Source organism: Pseudophryne corroboree, chromosome 1, assembly GCF_028390025.1.
Source record: "Pseudophryne corroboree isolate aPseCor3 chromosome 1, aPseCor3.hap2, whole genome shotgun sequence".
NCBI classification, from domain to species: domain Eukaryota; kingdom Metazoa; phylum Chordata; class Amphibia; order Anura; family Myobatrachidae; genus Pseudophryne; species Pseudophryne corroboree.
Genome location: NC_086444.1, coordinates 1,207,723,698 through 1,207,743,959, shown reverse-complemented (window position 1 = coordinate 1,207,743,959; position 20,262 = coordinate 1,207,723,698). Strand labels below are relative to the sequence as shown.

At 48.4% G+C, this 20,262-nt stretch overlaps 1 protein-coding gene across 1 annotated transcript in view; it reads right to left on the bottom strand.

The window, feature by feature from the left end:
- The window catches only part of GFRA4 (GDNF family receptor alpha 4), a 729,620-nt gene that overhangs the window by 16,198 nt on the left and 693,160 nt on the right, over positions 1-20,262 (bottom strand). The window contains exons 6-7 of the mRNA XM_063925339.1: positions 12,127-12,236; positions 7,589-7,723 (exon numbers count right to left, since the gene is read on the bottom strand). Coding sequence (XP_063781409.1) covers positions 7,589-7,723; positions 12,127-12,236 — 245 coding nt within the window. The remainder of the gene's footprint in view (positions 1-7,588; positions 7,724-12,126; positions 12,237-20,262) is intronic.

Genomic DNA, 20,262 nt, shown 5'->3' with positions numbered 1-20,262 from the left:
TGGCAAAAGCAGTAGCACCGCAAAGAACTGTGCGTTCTTCGAAATCCCAAATCCACAAGGAGAGTCCAATTGTGTCGGTTGCGATGCCTGACCTTCCCAACACTGGACGTGAAGAGCATGCGCCTTCCACCATTTGCACGCCCCCTGCAAGTGCTGGAAGGAGCACCCGCAGTCCAGTTCCTGATAGTCAGATTGAAGATGTCAGTGTTGAAGTACACCAGGATGAGGAGGATATGGGTGTTGCTGGCGCTGGGGAGGAAATTGACCAGGAGGATTCTGATGGTGAGGTGGTTTGTTTAAGTCAGGCACCCGGGGAGACACCTGTTGTCCGTGGGAGGAATATGGCCGTTGACATGCCTGGTGAAAATACCAAAAAAATCAGCTCTTCGGTGTGGAAGTATTTCACCAGAAATGCGGACAACATTTGTCAAGCCGTGTGTTCCCTTTGTCAAGCTGTAATAAGTAGGGGTAAGGACGTTAACCACCTCGGAACATCCTCCCTTATACGTCACCTGCAGCGCATTCATAATAAGTCAGTGACAAGTTCAAAAACTTTGGGCGACAGCGGAAGCAGTCCACTGACCAGTAAATCCCTTCCTCTTGTAACCAAGCTCACGCAAACCACCCCACCAACTCCCTCAGTGTCAATTTCCTCCTTCCCCAGGAATGCCAATAGTCCTGCAGGCCATGTCACTGGCAATTCTGACGAGTCCTCTCCTGCCTGGGATTCCTCCGATGCATCCTTGCGTGTAACGCCTACTGCTGCTGGCGCTGCTGTTGTTGCTGCTGGGAGTCGATGGTCATCCCAGAGGGGAAGTCGTAAGCCCACTTGTACTACTTCCAGTAAGCAATTGACTGTCCAACAGTCCTTTGCGAGGAAGATGAAATATCACAGCAGTCATCCTACTGCAAAGCGGATAACTGAGGCCTTGACAACTATGTTGGTGTTAGACGTGCGTCCGGTATCCGCCGTTAGTTCACAGGGAACTAGACAATTTATTGAGGCAGTGTGCCCCCGTTACCAAATACCATCTAGGTTCCACTTCTCTAGGCAGGCGATACCGAGAATGTACACGGACGTCAGAAAAAGACTCACCAGTGTCCTAAAAAATGCAGTTGTACCCAATGTCCACTTAACCACGGACATGTGGACAAGTGGAGCAGGGCAGGGTCAGGACTATATGACTGTGACAGCCCACTGGGTAGATGTATGGACTCCCGCCGCAAGAACAGCAGTGGCGGCACCAGTAGCAGCATCTCGCAAACGCCAACTCTTTCCTAGGCAGGCTACGCTTTGTATCACCGCTTTCCAGAATACGCACACAGCTGAAAACCTCTTACGGCAACTGAGGAAGATCATCGCGGAATGGCTTACCCCAATTGGACTCTCCTGTGGATTTGTGGCATCGGACAACGCCAGCAATATTGTGTGTGCATTAAATATGGGCAAATTCCAGCACGTCCCATGTTTTGCACATACCTTGAATTTGGTGGTGCAGAATTTTTAAAAAAACGACAGGGGCGTGCAAGAGATGCTGTCGGTGGCCAGAAGAATTGCGGGACACTTTCGGCGTACAGGCACCACGTACAGAAGACTGGAGCACCACCAAAAACTACTGAACCTGCCCTGCCATCATCTGAAGCAAGAAGTGGCAACGAGGTGGAATTCAACCCTCTATATGCTTCAGAGGTTGGAGGAGCAGCAAAAGGCCATTCAAGCCTATACAATTGAGCACGATATAGGAGGTGGAATGCACCTGTCTCAAGTGCAGTGGAGAATGATTTCAACGTTGTGCAAGGTTCTGATGCCCTTTGAACTTGCCACACGTGAAGTCAGTTCAGACACTGCCAGCCTGAGTCAGGTCATTCCCCTCATCAGGCTTTTGCAGAAGAAGCTGGAGACATTGAAGGAGGAGCTAACACGGAGCGATTCCGCTAGGCATGTGGGACTTGTGGATGGAGCCCTTAATTCGCTTAACAAGGATTCACGGGTGGTCAATCTGTCGAAATCAGAGCACTACATTTTGGCCACCGTGCTCGATCCTAGATTTAAAACCTACCTTGGATCTCTCTTTCCGGCAGACACAAGTCTGCTGGGGTTGAAAGACCTGCTGGTGAGAAAATTGTCAAGTCAAGCGGAACGCGACCTGTCAACATCTCCTCCTTCACATTCTCCCGCAACTGAAGGTGCGAGGAAAAGGCTCAGAATTCCGAGCCCACCCGCTGGCGGTGATGCAGGGCAGTCTGGAGCGACTGCTGATGCTGACATCTGGTCCGGACTGAAGGACCTGACAACGATTACGGACATGTCGTCTACTGTCACTGCATATGATTCTCTCAACATTGAAAGAATGGTGGAGGATTATATGAGTGACCGCATCCAAGTAGGCACGTCACACAGTCCGTACTTATACTGGCAGGAAAAAGAGGCAATTTGGAGGCCCTTGCACAAACTGGCTTTATTCTACCTAAGTTGCCCTCCCACAAGTGTGTACTCCGAAAGAGTGTTTAGTGCCGCCGCTCACCTTGTCAGCAATCGGCGTACGAGGTTACATCCAGAAAATGTGGAGAAGATGATGTTCATTAAAATGAATTATAATCAATTCCTCCGCGGAGACATTGACCAGCAGCAATTGCCTCCACAAAGTACACAGGGAGCTGAGATGGTGGATTCCAGTGGGGACGAATTGATAATCTGTGAGGAGGGGGATGTACACGGTGATATATCGGAGGATGATGATGAGGTGGACATCTTGCCTCTGTAGAGCCAGTTTGTGCAAGGAGAGATTAATTGCTTCTTTTTGGGGGGGGGTCCAAACCAACCCGTCATATCAGTCACAGTCGTGTGGCAGACCCTGTCACTGAAATGATGGGTTGGTTAAAGTGTGCATGTCCTGTTTATACAACATAAGGGTGGGTGGGAGGGCCCAAGGACAATTCCATCTTGCACCTCTTTTTTCTTTTATTTTTCTTTGCGTCATGTGCTGTTTGGGGAGGGTTTTTTGGAAGGGCCATCCTGCGTGACACTGCAGTGACACTCCTAGATGGGTCCGGTGTTTGTGTCGGCCACTAGGGTCGCTTATCTTACTCACACAGTCAGCTACCTCATTGCGCCTCTTTTTTTCTTTGCGTCATGTGCTGTTTGGGGAGGGTTTTTTGGAAGGGACATCCTGCGTGACACTGCAGTGCCACTCCTAGATGGGCCCGGTGTTTGTGTCGGCCACTAGGGTCGCTTATCTTACTCACACAGTCAGCTACCTCATTGCGCCTCTTTTTTTCTTTGCGTCATGTGCTGTTTGGGGAGGGTTTTTTGGAAGGGACATCCTGCGTGACACTGCAGTGCCACTCCTAGATGGGCCCGGTGTTTGTGTCGGCCACTAGGGTCGCTTATCTTACTCACACAGTCAGCTACCTCATTGCGCCTCTTTTTTTCTTTGCGTCATGTGCTGTTTGGGGAGGGTTTTTTGGAAGGGACATCCTGCGTGACACTGCAGTGCCACTCCTAGATGGGCCCGGTGTTTGTGTCGGCCACTAGGGTCGCTTATCTTACTCACACAGTCAGCTACCTCATTGCGCCTCTTTTTTTCTTTGCGTCATGTGCTGTTTGGGGAGGGTTTTTTGGAAGGGACATCCTGCGTGACACTGCAGTGCCACTCCTAGATGGGCCCGGTGTTTGTGTCGGCCACTAGGGTCGCTTATCTTACTCACACAGCGACCTCGGTGCAAATTTTAGGACTAAAAATAATATTGTGAGGTGTGAGGTATTCAGAATAGACTGAAAATGAGTGGAAATTATGGTTTTTGAGGTTAATAATACTTTGGGATCAAAATGACCCCCAAATTCTATGATTTAAGCTGTTTTTTAGGGTTTTTTGAAAAAAACACCCGAATCCAAAACACACCCGAATCCGACAAAAAAAATTCGGTGAGGTTTTACCAAAACGCGGTCGAACCCAAAACACGGCCGCGGAACCGAACCCAAAACCAAAACACAAAACCCGAAAAATTTCCGGCGCTCATCTCTAGGATCCAGTCAAGATCCCGGCGGTCAGGATCCCGGCAGGCGAAATACTGATGCTCGGAATGCCGGTGCTGGCATCCGGACAAGGATCACCATTCCGCCGGGATCCTGAAGAAGGTTTTGCTGGGGCTGCAGACAGGTAAGCCGCGGAGGCAGAGCAGGTTAGGTTTAGGCTGCGGGACCAGGGTTAGGATTAGGCTGCAGGGGTTGGAGGGTTAGGCTACAGGAAGGGTGGGTTAGGTTTAGGCACTACCGGGGAGGGTTAGGTTTAAGCTGCAGGAAGGGTGGGTTAGGATTAGTCACCACCGGGAGGGTTAGGTTTAAGCTGCAGGAAGGGTGGGTTAGGTTTAGTCACCACCGGGAGGGTTAGGTTTAAGCTGCAGGAAGGGTGGGTTAGGATTAGTCACCACCGGGAGGGTTAGGTTTAAGCTGCAGGAAGGGTGGGTTAGGATTAGTCACCACCGGGAGGGTTAGGTTTAAGCTGCAGGAAGGACGGGTTAGGTTTAGGCACTACTGGGGAGGGTTAGGTTTAAGCTGCAGGAAGGGTAGGTTAGGTTTAGGCACTACCGAGGAGGGTTAGGTTTAAGATGCAGGAAGGGTAGGTTAGGTTTAGTCACCACCGGGAGGGTTAGGTTTAAGCTGCAGGAAGGACGGGTTAGGTTTAGGCACTACTGGGGAGGGTAAGGTTTAAGCTGCAGGAAGGGTAGGTTAGGTTTAGGCACTACCGATGAGGGTTAGGTTTAAGATGCAGGAAGGGTAGGTTAGGTTTAGTCACCACCGGGAGGGTTAGGTTTAAGCTGCAGGAAGGACGGGTTAGGTTTAGGCACTACTGGGGAGGGTTAGGTTTAAGCTGCAGGAAGGGTAGGTTAGGTTTAGGCACTACAGAGGAGGGTTAGGTTTAAGCTGCAGGAAGGGTAGGTTAGGTTTAGTCACCACTGGGAGGGTTAGGTTTAAGCTGCAGGAAGGACGGGTTAGGTTTACGCACTACCGGGGAGGGTTAGGTTTAAGCTGCAGGAAGGGTGGGTTAGGTTTAGTCACCACCGGGAGGGTTAGGTTTAAGCTGCAGGAAGGGTGGGTTAGGTTTAGTCACCACCGGGAGGGTTAGGTTTAAGCTGCAGGAAGGGTGGGTTAGGTTTAGGCACCACCGGGAGGGTTAGGTTTAAGCTGCAGGAAGGGTAGGTTAGGTTTAGGCACTACCGAGGAGGGTTAGGTTTAAGCTGCAGGAAGGGTAGGTTAGGTTTAGGCACCACCGGGAGGGTTAGGTTTAAGCTGCAGGAAGGGTGGGTTAGGTTTAGGCACTACCGGGGAGGGTTAGGTTTAAGCTGCAGGAAGGGTAGGTTAGTTTTAGTCACCACCGGGAGGGTTAGGTTTAAGCTGCAGGAAGGACGGGTTAGGTTTAGGCACTACCGGGGAGGGTTAGGTTAAGCTGCAGGAAGGGTGGGTTAGGTTTAGTCACCACCGGGAGGGTTAGGTTTAAGCTGCAGGAAGGGTGGGTTAGGTTTAGGCACCACCGGGAGGGTTAGGTTTAAGCTGCAGGAAGGGTGGGTTAGGTTTAGGCACCACCGGGACGGTTAGGTTTAAACTGCAGGAAGGGTAGGTTAGTTTTAGTCACCTCCGGGAGGGTTAGGTTTAAGCTGCAGGAAGGGTGGGTTAGGTTTAGGCACTACCGGGGAGGGTTAGGGTTAGACTGCAGGGCAAAAGATGTTAGGTTTAGGCTGTGGAAAGGGAGGGTTAGGGTAAGAGGGGCATTGGGGGAAGGCAAGTATACTTACCCAGCCCCTGGCGGGATACTCACTATCAGGATCCCCTGGCATGTATTCTGACCGCTGGCATATCATACTCAATCCGCTGTGAGTGTGTTGGTGATTGAAAGCTACACCACAAGTTTTGCTTTGTCCAAGCCTGCTCTGAGAAGTTTCTTAAGTTAGCTTTCCCCTACTAAGTGGTAGTAGCTATGTTCTACCAAACAAAAGCCTGTCATATTACTGTTTTTATGGCCACCATGATGACCATGGGCCTTATTTAGGTTTGTTAGGAAACCAAAAAAGTTAGCAACTGGGCAAAACCATGCTGCCCTGCAGGTGGGGCACATGTAACACGTGCAGAGAGAGCAGTGGCGTCACAAGGCGGGTGCGGGGGGTGCGGCACGCACCCGGGTGTGACACCTGGAGGGGGTGACACCAAATGTCAGCTCCTCCGCAGTGACAGGAGCCAGGTGCTGCAGTGTGAAATTCCGCTACAGCACCCGGCTCCTGTCATAGCAGAGGAGCCGACAGCACACTGAAACCGTCTCTGGGGGAAGCCCAGCATCTCCGGAGATGCTGGGCACGCCCCCAGAGTGACGATAGCAGTTTCCCCGCGAAGCCACGCCCCCTAGCTGTAAGGCCACGCCCCCTTTTTTGCCGCGATCACGGCAGTACATCAGGGGTGCGTACCGGGTGTCACCACACGTGGTGACGCCTCTGAGAGAGAGTTAGATTTGGGTGGGGTGCGTTCAAACTGAAATCTAAATTACAGTGTAGAAATAAAGTAGTCAGTATTTACCCTGCACAGAAACAAAATAACCCACCCAAATCTAACTCTCTCTGCACATGTTATATCTGCCCCCCATGCAGTGCACATGGTTTTGCCCAACTGCTAAAAAATGTCCTGCTGCGATCAACTTGGAATTACCCCCATGGTTTTGCCCAATTACTAACTTTTTTGGTTTGCTAACAACTCACACGCACATAGGCTAAGTTTAGTGAGGGCAGGAATTGCGATTTATGCAGAGAATGAGAACGTCTGTTTTCAGACAAATCTCTTGCACCAAGGACAGGGCTGATGCAAGTGTGCAGTTATATTGGTGAAGAGTATCAAATAAGTATACGGATGCGGGGAGTTATATGGTCTTATTACGTGCACACCGTACAGGTATAATCACAGCCAACTTGCATTGACTCCCTGGTGAGCTCCAGAGACAAGAAAACACCATATAATAAGATAGGGTCATTGGTATTCTGGCTAGTCTATAACAAGCGCATGTGGATAGATTGTGATGGAAAACTCCATAGACAGAACTTTGCCCATTCAAATCAATTTGGCCATTCGTTTCAATGGGCCCATTCACTTAAATGGGGTTTCTCCAAATATCATTGGAATGACAGCTCTGAAGTTAATGGATTTTGATAGAAATCACTGGATTAAGAAAAAATTGGCAAAGCCTGGTTTACAGTTGAGGCAAAAAAATCCCCTTTCTTTGGCAAATTGTAGTATTTTTGATAGTTTAAAAAAAGGAAATTTGATAAGATCTCCCCCTAGTGAGGAAGTGAGATGTGAGATTGAATACGTATCAACCCTTTTACAGTAATCAACAAAGCTTTATCTCTCCGTTATTCCAGACTGTATTTATTTGCTGGGTGATTACTATTGTACCTGCTGTAAAACCAATGCTGCAAGTAAAATGAGTATGAAGTTCCAGGCAGAACTTAATTGCGGTTGAACTGCAAAAACATTTTGCGGAGTGGCCTTGTACTGGAGATACCCGCAGGGTGGGATCTCCTCCTACCAGCCATGACGCAAACTTACGGAGACAGATGTTACTTGTGAAGAAGTGTAGGAAGTTCTCGCACTCCTCCTGCCGGTTCCCACTCGTGTTACAGGTGCACCAGGGGGCAACACTTGAGGATGAGTTGTCCACGTAATTCGGAGTGATGAGACTACCTGCAAATAACAGACACAAATACAAAGATTAGACATCTCGGACTATGTCACCCTAGACATGCCCAATCGTTCCAGCTGCCATTTCAAAAGCACTGAGTAATACCCCTTTTACACGCGCATCAGCCCGGGATTTCTCTCAGTGTGAAAGGGTACCGGGACAATTTCCCGGTACGAGCATCCCAGGATTTCATCCCAGGTCTTGACCTGGGTTGAATCCGGGACCGTCCCGGGAAGATGTGTAGTGTGAAAGGGCCCGTCCCGGGATTCACTACCCGGGACTGTTAAAAGGCCTCGGATTGGAGCTGTCTTGGGCTCAGAAAAGATGATGTCATCTTTCAGAGCCCATTCGCCTTGCCGGAGACCTCATCTTTATAATGATGACGGCTCTTCACACATTAGTGTGACCCTCGTCCTCCTTCCCCAAGTTTGCTTAACAGACTGAGCTGCCCGGGAATGAAGCACTGATGCTTAAAACCATTGATGGTAGATGATCACATATATATTTTTATTTTTAATATATGTATTTTTTTTATACCATCGATGGTTAGTGATTACATGGCTATCGATGGTAGCCATCGATGAGGGTGCTCCGATGTGTCCATCTCTCCTTTTCACGCCCCACTGCCTTTGGCTCCGCCTCCAGCTCCGCCCCCAGCACCTGACTTATAGGGATATCCCGGGATCAGTGTAAATGGGGCTGTCCCGGGTCGATCCCAGGTCTTAGTGCAGTGTGAAAGGGGTCAGTCCCGGGAAGCATCCCAGGAGTGACTCGGCTGTGCGAGTGTAAAAGGGGTATTAATGAACTGAGTACGGGGTCCTGAGAACTGGTCATGACATGCGTATATATGTAATCTGACACCACATCAGGTTAAACTACGGGAAAACATAGTGTATATAGGTGGTCAGGGAACAGCGGAACGGTCATGGTAGTATTTGGGGTGCAAGCCCAGTGTCTATCTCTCTGCAATGCCACACTAAGGGGGACATGTACTAAGCAGTGATAAAAGTGGGGAAGTGAGACAGTGGAGAAGTTGCCCATGGCAACCAATCAGCTTTGACGTAACATTTATAATTTGCATACTATGGAAGTAAACAGAGCAGCTGATTGGTTGCCATGGGCAACTTCTCCACTGGCTCTCTTCTACACTTTTATCACTGCTTAGTACATGTCCCCCTTAGTCCTTCCAGTGTGCATGGGGATTAATAACTCACTTTTCAAAGCTTCATCTGACTGGCATTCAATGCTACATGAACAGAAGCCAGTTCAGCCAATGGGCAACACCATGAACACCATGAGCCAATGGGCAACACCATGAACCGGAAGCCAGTCCAGCCAATGGGCAACACAATGAACCGGTGTTCAGCCAATGGGCACCCCACGACCGGTGCCTCAGCCTCATTAGAGACTGACGTCTTAACCCCAGTCATTATCTGGTTTATAATCAAAGCCGGTATCTGGACTCCAGGTCGACACCAATTAGGTCGACACCACTTAGATCGACACCAATTGGTCGACACGCCTTAGGTCGATGCCACAAATAGGTCGACACGGACAAATGTCGACTTGAACAAGGTCGACATGGAAAAAGGTTGACATGGGTTTTTATCACTTTTCCCCCCATTTTTTTTACTTTTTCATACTTTACGATCCACGTGGTCTACAACTGGGAATGGTAACCTGTGCCGAGAGCATGCAAGGGGACGCGGTGCACTAATTGGGGTTCCCAGTCACATTAAGAAGAAAACGAAACCAAAAAACTCATGTCGACCTTTTACCACGTTGCCCTTGTTCATGTCGACCATTTGTCCGGGTCGACCTAAGTGGTGTCGACCTTAAGTCCCAGACCCATCAAAGCCATGATCAGACATGGTAGTGATCCCAGTTCATTCAAAATATTTTAGGGCCCAGATTTATCAAGCCTTGGAGAGTGATAAATTTGCACGGTGATAAAGTAACAGCCAATCAGCTCCAAACACTAATTTTTCAAACACAGCCTGTAGCATGACAGTTCGGAGCTGGTTGGCTGGTACTTTATCACCGTGCTATGTACCACTCTCCATGGCTTGATAAATGTGGCCAATAATATTTTCCATAAGAGACTTTTCAGTATCATTACAGTTACTATACTTCCAATATAATGTTGCTGATGGAACACACATTATTGAAAATGGACATACAGGAACCGTATACCCCGGTAAAAGAGGACAAAAGCGGGGAACAAACACCACGTCTGCCGTGATTACGCATGAAGAGTTGTTTTAATATCTTAATTAATGGAGTTTCGATGCTGCTGCTTTAGAAACTGTTTTATCCTTAGATGGCGATAAATTATTACATGCGCTCCGCTATATAGAGGCAGCAAGGAAGCCTTTGCTGGTGCTATGCCCTTTTTAACGTACAGATGCAGCCATTCTCACCTGTGCTGCGATGCAGCATTCCTCTAACTATAACCTATAATGAGGTGCCAGGGGCCAGATGATATGGCAGGACGCACAGTGCCAGGCACGTTGCATCACAGTGTATGGAGCCACAAGTCTCTGTCGCTCCTGCAGTGTCAGTCCCTCTCTCAACCGCAGCCACCAGATGCTGTTTGCAGCCCCGAGTTGAAGTACAGGCCAGCCTGCATTAGCAGATTATTAGCTCAATCACAAATCCCTTCTGCAGGTGATGCACAGGCTGTAATGAGCAGGCAGCTGGGCTGGATAATCTGCCACAGACAAGTGGATCGCATCAAGTTTCTTATCTGTTTTATTATGGTTTTCTGACCTCTGTCGGTACGGTTGTGTCTATGTTGCCTTCGTGCAAAGGACCTGGACGTGACAAAATGAGTGAGCAGGAGAGAACGCCACACTTTTCTATTCCAAATAGATTGTGACATGGACCCAGGGGGTTATGGGAAAGGTCCTCTGCACGAAGAGAATCTAGATGCTACCCTGTCGGTACACGGGTTCTCCCCCCTCCTGCCCACGCTTGGTGCATGATGCAGACTATGGCAGACCATGAACATGAGGCTGTCTCCCGTCTCTCCTGATTGCAGAAGAACAGTCATAATTTGGGGATCCCTGACTTTGTAATGAAGAGGTTGGAGTGATGCCAAAAAAAGGGGCATGTTTCGGTAGATCTGGGTGAAGTTACAGATACTGTGGGGTGGGGCTTATCATGTCCCTATTTTCCTTGATAAATGTTGGGACACATGGGTTCAGCACTGTGTATTGAGGAGAATATATAACAAAGGTGATCTCCTATATTTGTTTTTAACACACAATCATCAGGCGGGTTTAGTTGCGCATTTGCCACTTGCCAACACCGCACATTAAACAGACACCGTGCAACTAAATATGTGACATATACATATTCATCAGATGCGATGGTACAATATCGGGCTTGGGATGGCATGCATCGAAGGTAATTCTGCTGTTAATCTGCCATTTTCAGAGGTCTGGCTGCATTTCTAATATGCAACAAGCTTCCGGAATGCGTTACATTCCGGAGCTCGGACCCGGTAGGCAGCATCAACTGTAGATAGCGTTGCCTAATTAGAAACCCATGAGCTTTATTTTTTTTTTATAATGTTTACTGAGAGGGATCCAATTTGATCCCTCCCAGTGCCCCCTGCGGCACAAGCAACATCCAATGCATGCGCAGAAGGTCGCAAACTCGGAAGTCCCCATACCACACCACACCACAAAGGACAGCTTGAAGATCGTTAATTAGTAATGGCACTGTGATCGGGACTTTCAAATGTAAGTGAAATTGAAGTAAAGTCGCGTTGAAAGTGTGATGGTATAGGTGTGAGCCTATCTTACAGTGCGTATATGCGTATAGGAAATCTACCAGCTTTAAATGAGTAAGTCACCAGAGTCTTACAGCTTATGGGGCAGATTCAATTAATTGCGGCTTCCGGCGATCTGTAATCTGTGTGCAGCTAGCATGTAACAGAATCAGGCCCTACAGTAAGTCTTCATGAATAGTAGTTAGGACCTGAAGCAGAGACGCATTTGCAGCTCTGATCCAGTGCGCAGCGGATGTGCGAAAATATACAAATGCTGTAGCCACCTGGAAATGTATTGAGTCGCACACACCGACGGCTTCACCGATCCAAGCAACTGCGTACAAAGAAGTAAAAAGTCGCGGATCCTTCCATAATTAACTATATAGTAAATATACAGTCGCACAGAACTGAGACGCCGGCGCCATATTTTCTGCATACATGACGGCAGTTGTAGGCTGAAACACGCCCCCAGAATACAGCTGCCATCCACGTTTTTGTGACCACACCCCCCCATATGAAGTTGACAATATTAAGCTGATCTGCCACCTAGTAAACCACCATGCAGACAGTGGGGGAGCTACACGAGAGGTCTTATGAGCACTCGGGATACAGGACCAGATGAAGCATTACCTATAATTCCTGTGTACGCCTTCAGGCAGGCGGCATAATTCTCCTGGGCACATCCGGTCACAGACTGCGGAGAAGGCTGGCAGCCTAATTGGAAGTCCGCTAACCGGGACCTGGATTGAGAAAAGAAATTGTAATAAACATTTCTGCAAAAACCAAATCAAACATTGAGACAAAAAGAAAATGTATGCGGTATAACATGTGCTGAGATAGATTTTCATCTAATTCCCACCTGGTTACATGGCGGAGAAAATACCATTGTATCTATCGCTAGTACACAACACTCGTAATGTAACCACCGCCTTGCTTCTTGTGAGGGAGCAATACATTGTGTTCTATAGCTGGCTGCAGAGCACAGTGACAGGTTCTAAATGTACTACTAAATCCATAGCGCAAGGCGCTGATACACGGCTGTAAGGAACAGCGGTGCCGACACACTGCAGCCTGAGTTACACCTGCATACTGCCGACACGTTAGCCGTCTACATGTATAACACCTTGAACAGCTCTTAGTAATTCATTCCCTGTTTAATTTTAAGTGTTATGGCCTCAGACCCGCATAAATGGCATAAGCGATGTGTGAGGTAAGTGATGTGTGAGGAAAGAGATACATGAGATAAGTGAAGTGTGAGGTATGTGATGTGTGAGGTTAGTGATGTGTTTAGGTTAGTGATGTGAGAGGTAAGCGATGTCTGAGGTAAGCGATGTATGAGGTAAGTGATGTGTGAGGTAAGCGATGTATGAGGTAAGTGATGTGTGAGGTAAAGGGGGGTACTCACGGGAGAGATGTGTGCTGAACGATCTTAACACAGACGACTCAGCACACATCTCTCACCCCGCTCAGCACAGCGCGATGTGCTGAGCGAGGGGGAAAGCCGACGGGGGGCCGCTCACTTCACACAACGGTGAAGTGAGCGACCCGCTAGATTGAGCCTGCATGCAAGCTCAATCTAGCATCGGCGATAGCGATGTGCGGGGCCGCGCATCGCTATCGCTGGAGGGCATACACACGGCAGATCCGTGCTTAAAATCTAAGCAATCTAGCAAGATTGCTTAGATTTTAAGCACGGATCTCTCCGTGTGTACCCCCCTTAAGATATACATGAGGTGATTGATGTGTGAGGAAAGAGATACATGAGGTAAGCAATGTGTGAGGTTAGTGATGTGTGAGGTTAGTGATGTGTGTTGTAAGCGATGCGTGAGGTAAGCAATGAATGAGGTAAGTGATGTGTGAGGTAAGAGATACATGAGGTAAGTGAAGTGTGAGGTATGTGATGTGTGAGGTATGTGATGTGTGAGGTTAGTGATGTGTTTAGGTTAGTGATGTGAGAGGTAAGCGATGTCTGAGGTAAGCGATGTATGAGGTAAGTGATGTGTGAGGTAAGCGATGTATGAGGTAAGTGATGTGTGAGGTAAGCGATGCGTGAGGTAAGTAACTGATGTGTGAGGTAACTGATGTGTGAGGTAAGTGATGTGTGAGGTAAGTGATGTGTGAGGTAAGATATACATGAGGTGATTGATGTGTGAGGAAAGAGATACATGAGGTAAGTAATGTGTGAGGTTAGTGATGTGTGAGGTTAGTGATGTGTGTTGTAAGCGATGCGTGAGGTAAGCAATGAATGAGGTAAGTGATGTGTGAGGTAAGAGATACATGAGGTAAGTGAAGTGTGAGGTATGTGATGTGTGAGGTTAGTGATGTGTTTAGGTTAGTGATGTGAGAGGTAAGCGATGTCTGAGGTAAGCGATGTATGAGGTAAGTGATGTGTGAGGTAAGCGATGTATGAGGTAAGTGATGTGTGAGGTAAGCGATGCGTGAGGTAAGTAACTGATGTGTGAGATAACTGATGTGTGAGGTAAGTGATGTGTGAGGTAAGTGATGTGTGAGGTAAGATATACATGAGGTGATTGATGTGTGAGGAAAGAGATACATGAGGTAAGCAATGTGTGAGGTTAGTGATGTGTGAGGTTAGTGATGTGTGTTGTAAGCGATGCGTGAGGTAAGCAATGAATGAGGTAAGTGATGTGTGAGGTAAGAGATACATGAGGTAAGTGAAGTGTGAGGTATGTGATGTGTGAGGTATGTGATGTGTGAGGTTAGTGATGTGTTTAGGTTAGTGATGTGAGAGGTAAGCGATGTCTGAGGTAAGCGATGTATGAGGTAAGTGATGTGTGAGGTAAGCGATGTATGAGGTAAGTGATGTGTGAGGTAAGCGATGCGTGAGGTAAGTAACTGATGTGTGAGGTAACTGATGTGTGAGGTAAGTGATGTGTGAGGTAAGTGATGTGTGAGGTAAGATATACATGAGGTGATTGATGTGTGAGGAAAGAGATACATGAGGTAAGTAATGTGTGAGGTTAGTGATGTGTGAGGTTAGTGATGTGTGTTGTAAGCGATGCGTGAGGTAAGCAATGAATGAGGTAAGTGATGTGTGAGGTAAGAGATACATGAGGTAAGTGAAGTGTGAGGTATGTGATGTGTGAGGTTAGTGATGTGTTTAGGTTAGTGATGTGAGAGGTAAGCGATGTCTGAGGTAAGCGATGTATGAGGTAAGTGATGTGTGAGGTAAGCGATGTATGAGGTAAGTGATGTGTGAGGGAAGCGATGCGTGAGGTAAGTAACTGATGTGTGAGGTAACTGATGTGTGAGGTAAGTGATGTGTGAGGTAAGTGATGTGTGAGGTAAGATATACATGAGGTGATTGATGTGTGAGGAAAGAGATACATGAGGTAAGCAATGTGTGAGGTTAGTGATGTGTGAGGTTAGTGATGTGTGTTGTAAGCGATGCGTGAGGTAAGCAATGAATGAGGTAAGTGATGTGTGAGGTAAGTGATGTGTGAGGTAAGTGATGTGTGAGGTAAGTGATGTGTGAGGTAAGTGATGTGTGAGGTAAGTGATGTGTGAGGTAGGTGATGTGTAAGGTAAGATATACATGAGGTGAACGATGTGTGAGGAAAGAGATACATGAGGTAACCAATGTGTGAGGTAAGTGAATGTGTGAGGAAAGAGATACATGTAAGCAATGTGTGAGGTAAGTGATGTGTGAGGTAAGTGATGTGTGAGGAAAGTGATACAAGAGGTAAGCAATGTGTGAGGTAAGTGAATGTGTGAGGAAAGAGATACATGTAAGCAATGTGTGAGGTAAGTGATGTGTGAGGTAAGCAATGTGTGAGGTAAGTGATGTGTGAGGTAAGTGATGTGTGAGGTAAGTGATGTGTGAGGAAAGTGATACAAGAGGTAAGCAATGTGTGAGGTAAGTGATGTGTGAGGAAACAGATACATGAGGTAAGCAATGTATGAGGTAAGCAATGTATGAGGTAAGTGATGTGTGAGGTAAGTGATGTGTGAGGTAAGTGATACAAGAGGTAAGCAATGTGTGAGGTAAGTGATGTGTGAGGTAAGTGATGTGTGAGGAAAGTGATACAAGAGGTAAGCAATGTGTGAGGTAAGTGATGTGTGAGGAAACAGATACATGAGGTAAGCAATGTATGAGGTAAGCAATGTATGAGGTAAGTGATGTGTGAGGTAAGATATAAATACAGTGAACGATGTGTGAGGAAAGAGAAACATGAGGTAAGTAATGTGTGAGGAAAGAGATACATGAGGTAAGCAATGTGTGAGGTAAGTGATATGTGAGTTATGTGAGGTAAGCAAAGTGTGAAGTAAGATATACATGAGGTAAGCAACATGTGAGGTAAGCGATGTGTGAGGTAAGTGATTTGTGAGGTATGTAATGTGTGAGGTAAGTGATGTGTGAGGTAAGTGATGTATGTGGTAAGTGACGTATGCGGTAAGTGATGGTGAGGTAAGAGATACATGAGGTAAGTGATGCGTGAGGTAAGAGTTACATGAAGTAAGCGATGTTGAGGTAAGTAATGTGTGAGGTAAGTGATGTGTGAGGTAAATGATGTATGAAGTAAGTGATGTATGAGATTAGTGATGTGCGACCTTTTGCCCATGTCGACCTTGTTCATGTCAGCCTTTTGTCCATGTCGACCTTTTGTCCACGCCGACCTAAGGTGTGTCAACCAATTGGTGTCGACCTAAGGTGTGTCAACCTTTTTGGTGTCGACCTAGAGTCCTGATACCCTCTGCATGTGGTCCTCAGTACAACACATGAACCACGCATACATCTCTGAGACTCAGCATGTGCTCCTCAGTACAACCCAGGAGCCACACATACATCTCAGAGACTCTGCATGTGGTCCTCAGTACAACACAGGAGCCACACATACATCTCTGAGACTCTGCATGTGGTCCTCAGTACAACACAGGAGCCACACATACATCTCAGAGACTGTGCATGTGGTCCTCAGTACAACACAGGAGCCACACATACATCTCAGAGACTCTGCATGTGGTCCTCAGTACAACACAGGAGCCACACATACATCTCAGAGACTCTGCATGTGGTCCTCAGTACAACACAGGTGCCACACATACATCTCAGAGACTTAGCATGTCGTCCTCAGTACAACACAGGAGCCACACATACATCTCAGAGACTCTGCATGTGGTCCTCAGTACAACACAGGAGCCACACATACATCTCAGAGACTCTGCATGTGGTCCTCAGTACAACACAGGAGCCACACATACATCTCAGAGACTCTACATGTTGTCCTCAGTACAACACAGGAGCCACACATACATCTCAGAGACTCTACATGTGGTCCTCAGTACAACACAGGAGCCACACATACATCTCAGAGACTCTGCATGTGGTCCTCAGTACAACACAGGTGCCACACATACATCTCAGAGACTCTGCATGTGGTCCTCAGTACAACACAGGAGCCACACATACATCTCAGAGACTCTGCATGTGGTCCTCAGTACAACACAGGAGCCACACATACATCTCTGAGACTTAGCATGTGCTCCTCAGTACAACACAGGAGCCACACATACATCTCAGAGAGTCTGCATGTGGTCCTCAGTACAACACAGGAGCCACACATACATCTCAGAGACTTAGCATGTTGTCCTCAGTACAACACAGGAGCCACACATACATCTCTGAGACTTAGCATGTGCTCCTCAGTACAACACAGGAGCCACACATACATCTCAGAGACTCTGCATGTGGTCCTCAGTACAACACAAGAGCCACAGATACATCTCAGAGACTCTGCATGTAGTCCTCAGTACAACACAGGAGCCACACATACATCTCTGAGACTTAGCATGTGCTCCTCAGTACAACACAGGAGCCACACATAGATCTCAGAGAGTCTGCATGTGGTCCTCAGTACAACACAGGAGCCACACATACATCTCAGAGACTTAGCATGTTGTCCTCAGTACAACACAGGAGCCACACATACATCTCTGAGACTTAGCATGTGCTCCTCAGTACAACACATGAGCCACACATACATCTCAGAGACTCTGCATGTGGTCCTCAGTACAACACAGGTGCCACACATACAGCTCAGAGACTGTGCACATGGCCCTCAGTACAACACAGGCAGTGACAGATTAAGGTACACATGGGCCTGGAGCTGAAATTCATGATGGGCCTAATGTGTGATGCTGTAGGGGGTGGCCAATGCTGCGGGAGGGGTGTTTATGGGGCATGTCCAATGGTGTGTGGGCCCCACTGTCGACGTGGACTGGTGATGGTCTATCTCATAATGTTACCCTGAGATGATTTTATATATATATACATAAATATATATACATACACACATACATAAATATATATATATACACACACACACACACACACACACACACACACACACACACACACACACACACACATACATACATACATACATACATACATATATATCTAGGGAGATGGGTCAGACCTAGGAGAGGAGCCTGGACATAAAGGATAGTGTGGGGGGAGTGGTGCGGCCTCATAGGGAATTCTGTTCCCTCAGCATATTTATAGTATTAAAAAAAACAACAACACACACAATGTCTTTCATTGAAAATAAAAATAAACACATTGCCCCTCACAGGAAAACCAAACAAATTGGCCCTAATAGGAAACAAAAACAAACACATTGCACCCCACAGGAAAAACAAAGCCACTGACCTTGATAGGAAACAAAACACATTGGCCTCCAGAGGTTAAAATAAAACACATTAGCCCTACAGGGTAAGAAAAAAAGTCTCCCACAGGGAAAAAAAACAAATACATTGTTCCCAGCAAGAAGAAATTAAAACACATTTGCCACCACAGGAAAAAAAATTGGCCCCCCACACACATTTTCCACACACAGAGAAATAAATACCCCCACCCCACCAGACACTGACATGACAGCAGCAGAAGCCATGGGCGACACAGGTCTGATGTTTGGCTGGGTGATAGAGTCTTTGGAGACAAGTCTGGTGGGTGACAGAATGGGCGGGATTCAATTCTTTTCACCCCTTTACACAACCTTTCTGTTTCTGCCCTCAGGGATGTTGTATCATTCTTTCAGCTCGCTAGCCCCGAAGTAGCGAGGCACCCAACCTTTCCACAGCTAAACCTGATTACTATGGGCGTAATATGCGCGATAACGGAGATCATTTTAGAAAGGAAATTGGGCGTGATATATCATTTTAATCTCACCCAATGGGGGAGATTCAATTCTTTTCACCCATTTCCACACTCGTTCTGTTTCTGACCTCAGGGACGTTGTATCATTATTTCAGCTCGCTAGCCCCGAAGTAGCGAGGCACCCAACCTTTCCACAGCTAAACCTGATTACTATGGGCGCAATATGCGCGATAACGGAGATCATTTTAGAAAGAAAATTTGGCGTGATATATAATTTGAATCTCACCCAATGTGTCTGTAGCGACACGTCTGGTTGGGAACAGGGTGAGTTTGCGGGGGCAGGTCTGCTAGAGATAGGTTGAGAGTGTGGGGACAGGTCTCGTGGAGAAAGGTTGAGTGTGCGGGGACAGGTCTGGTGGGTGATAGGGTGAGTATGCGGGGACAGGTCTGGTGGGTGGCAGGTTGCGGGGACAGTTCTGGTAGGGGATAGGGTGAGGGTGCTGGGACAGGTCTGGTCAGGGACAGGGAGAGGGCATAGGTCTGGTAGGGGACAGGGTGAGAGGACAGGTCTGGTGGGGGACAGGGTGAGGGAACAGATCTGGTAGGGGACAAGGTGAGAGTGCTGGGACAGGTCTGGTCGGGGACAGGGAGAGAGTGCGGGCACAGGTCTGGAAGGGGATAAGTCTGGTAGGGGACAGGGTGAGAGGACAGGTCTGGTGGGGGACAGGGTGAGGGTGCTGGGACAGGTCTTGTCGGGGACAGGGAGAGGGTGCGGGCACAGGTCTGGTAGGGGACAGGGTGAGAGGACAGGTCTGGTAGGGGACAGGGTGAGAGGACAGGTCTGGTGGGGGACAGAGTGAGGGTGTGGGACAGGTCTGGTAGGGGATAGGGTGAGGGTGCTGGGACAGGTCTGGTAGGGGACAGGGTGTGGGTGCGGGACAGGTCTGGTAGGGGACAGGGTGAGGGTGCTGGGACAGGTCTGGTCGGGAACAGGGAGAGGGTGCGGGCACAGGTCTGGTAGGGGACAGGGTGAGGGTGCTGGGACAGGTCTGGTCGGGAACAGGGAGAGGGTGCGGGCACAGGTCTGGTAGGGGATAGGGTGAGGGTGCTGGGACAGGTCTAGTAGGGGACAAGGTGTGGGTGTGGGACAGGTCTGGTAGGGGATAGGGTGAGGGTGCTGGGACAGGTCTGGTCAGGGACAGGGTGTGGGTGCGGGACAGGTCTGGTAGGGGACAGGGTGAGGGTGCTGGGACAGGTCTGGTCGGGAACAGGGTGAGGGTGCTGGGACAGGTCTTGTTGGGGACAGGGAGAGAGTGCGGGCACAGGTCTGGTAGGGGACAGGGTGAGAGGACAGGTCTGGTAGGGGACAGGGTGAGAGGACAGGTCTGGTGGGGGACAGAGTGAGAGTGCGGGACAGGTCTGGTAGGGGATAGGGTGAGGGTGCTGGGACAGGTCTGGTCAGGGACAGGGTGTGGGTGCGGGACAGGTCTGGTAGGGGATAGGGTGAGGGTGCTGGGACAGGTCTGGTAGGAGACAGGAGAGGGTGTGGGACAGGTCTGGTAGGGGATAGGGTGAGAGGACAGGTCTGGTAGGGGACAGGGTGAGAGGACAGGTCTGGTGGGGGACAGAGTGAGGGTGCGGGACAG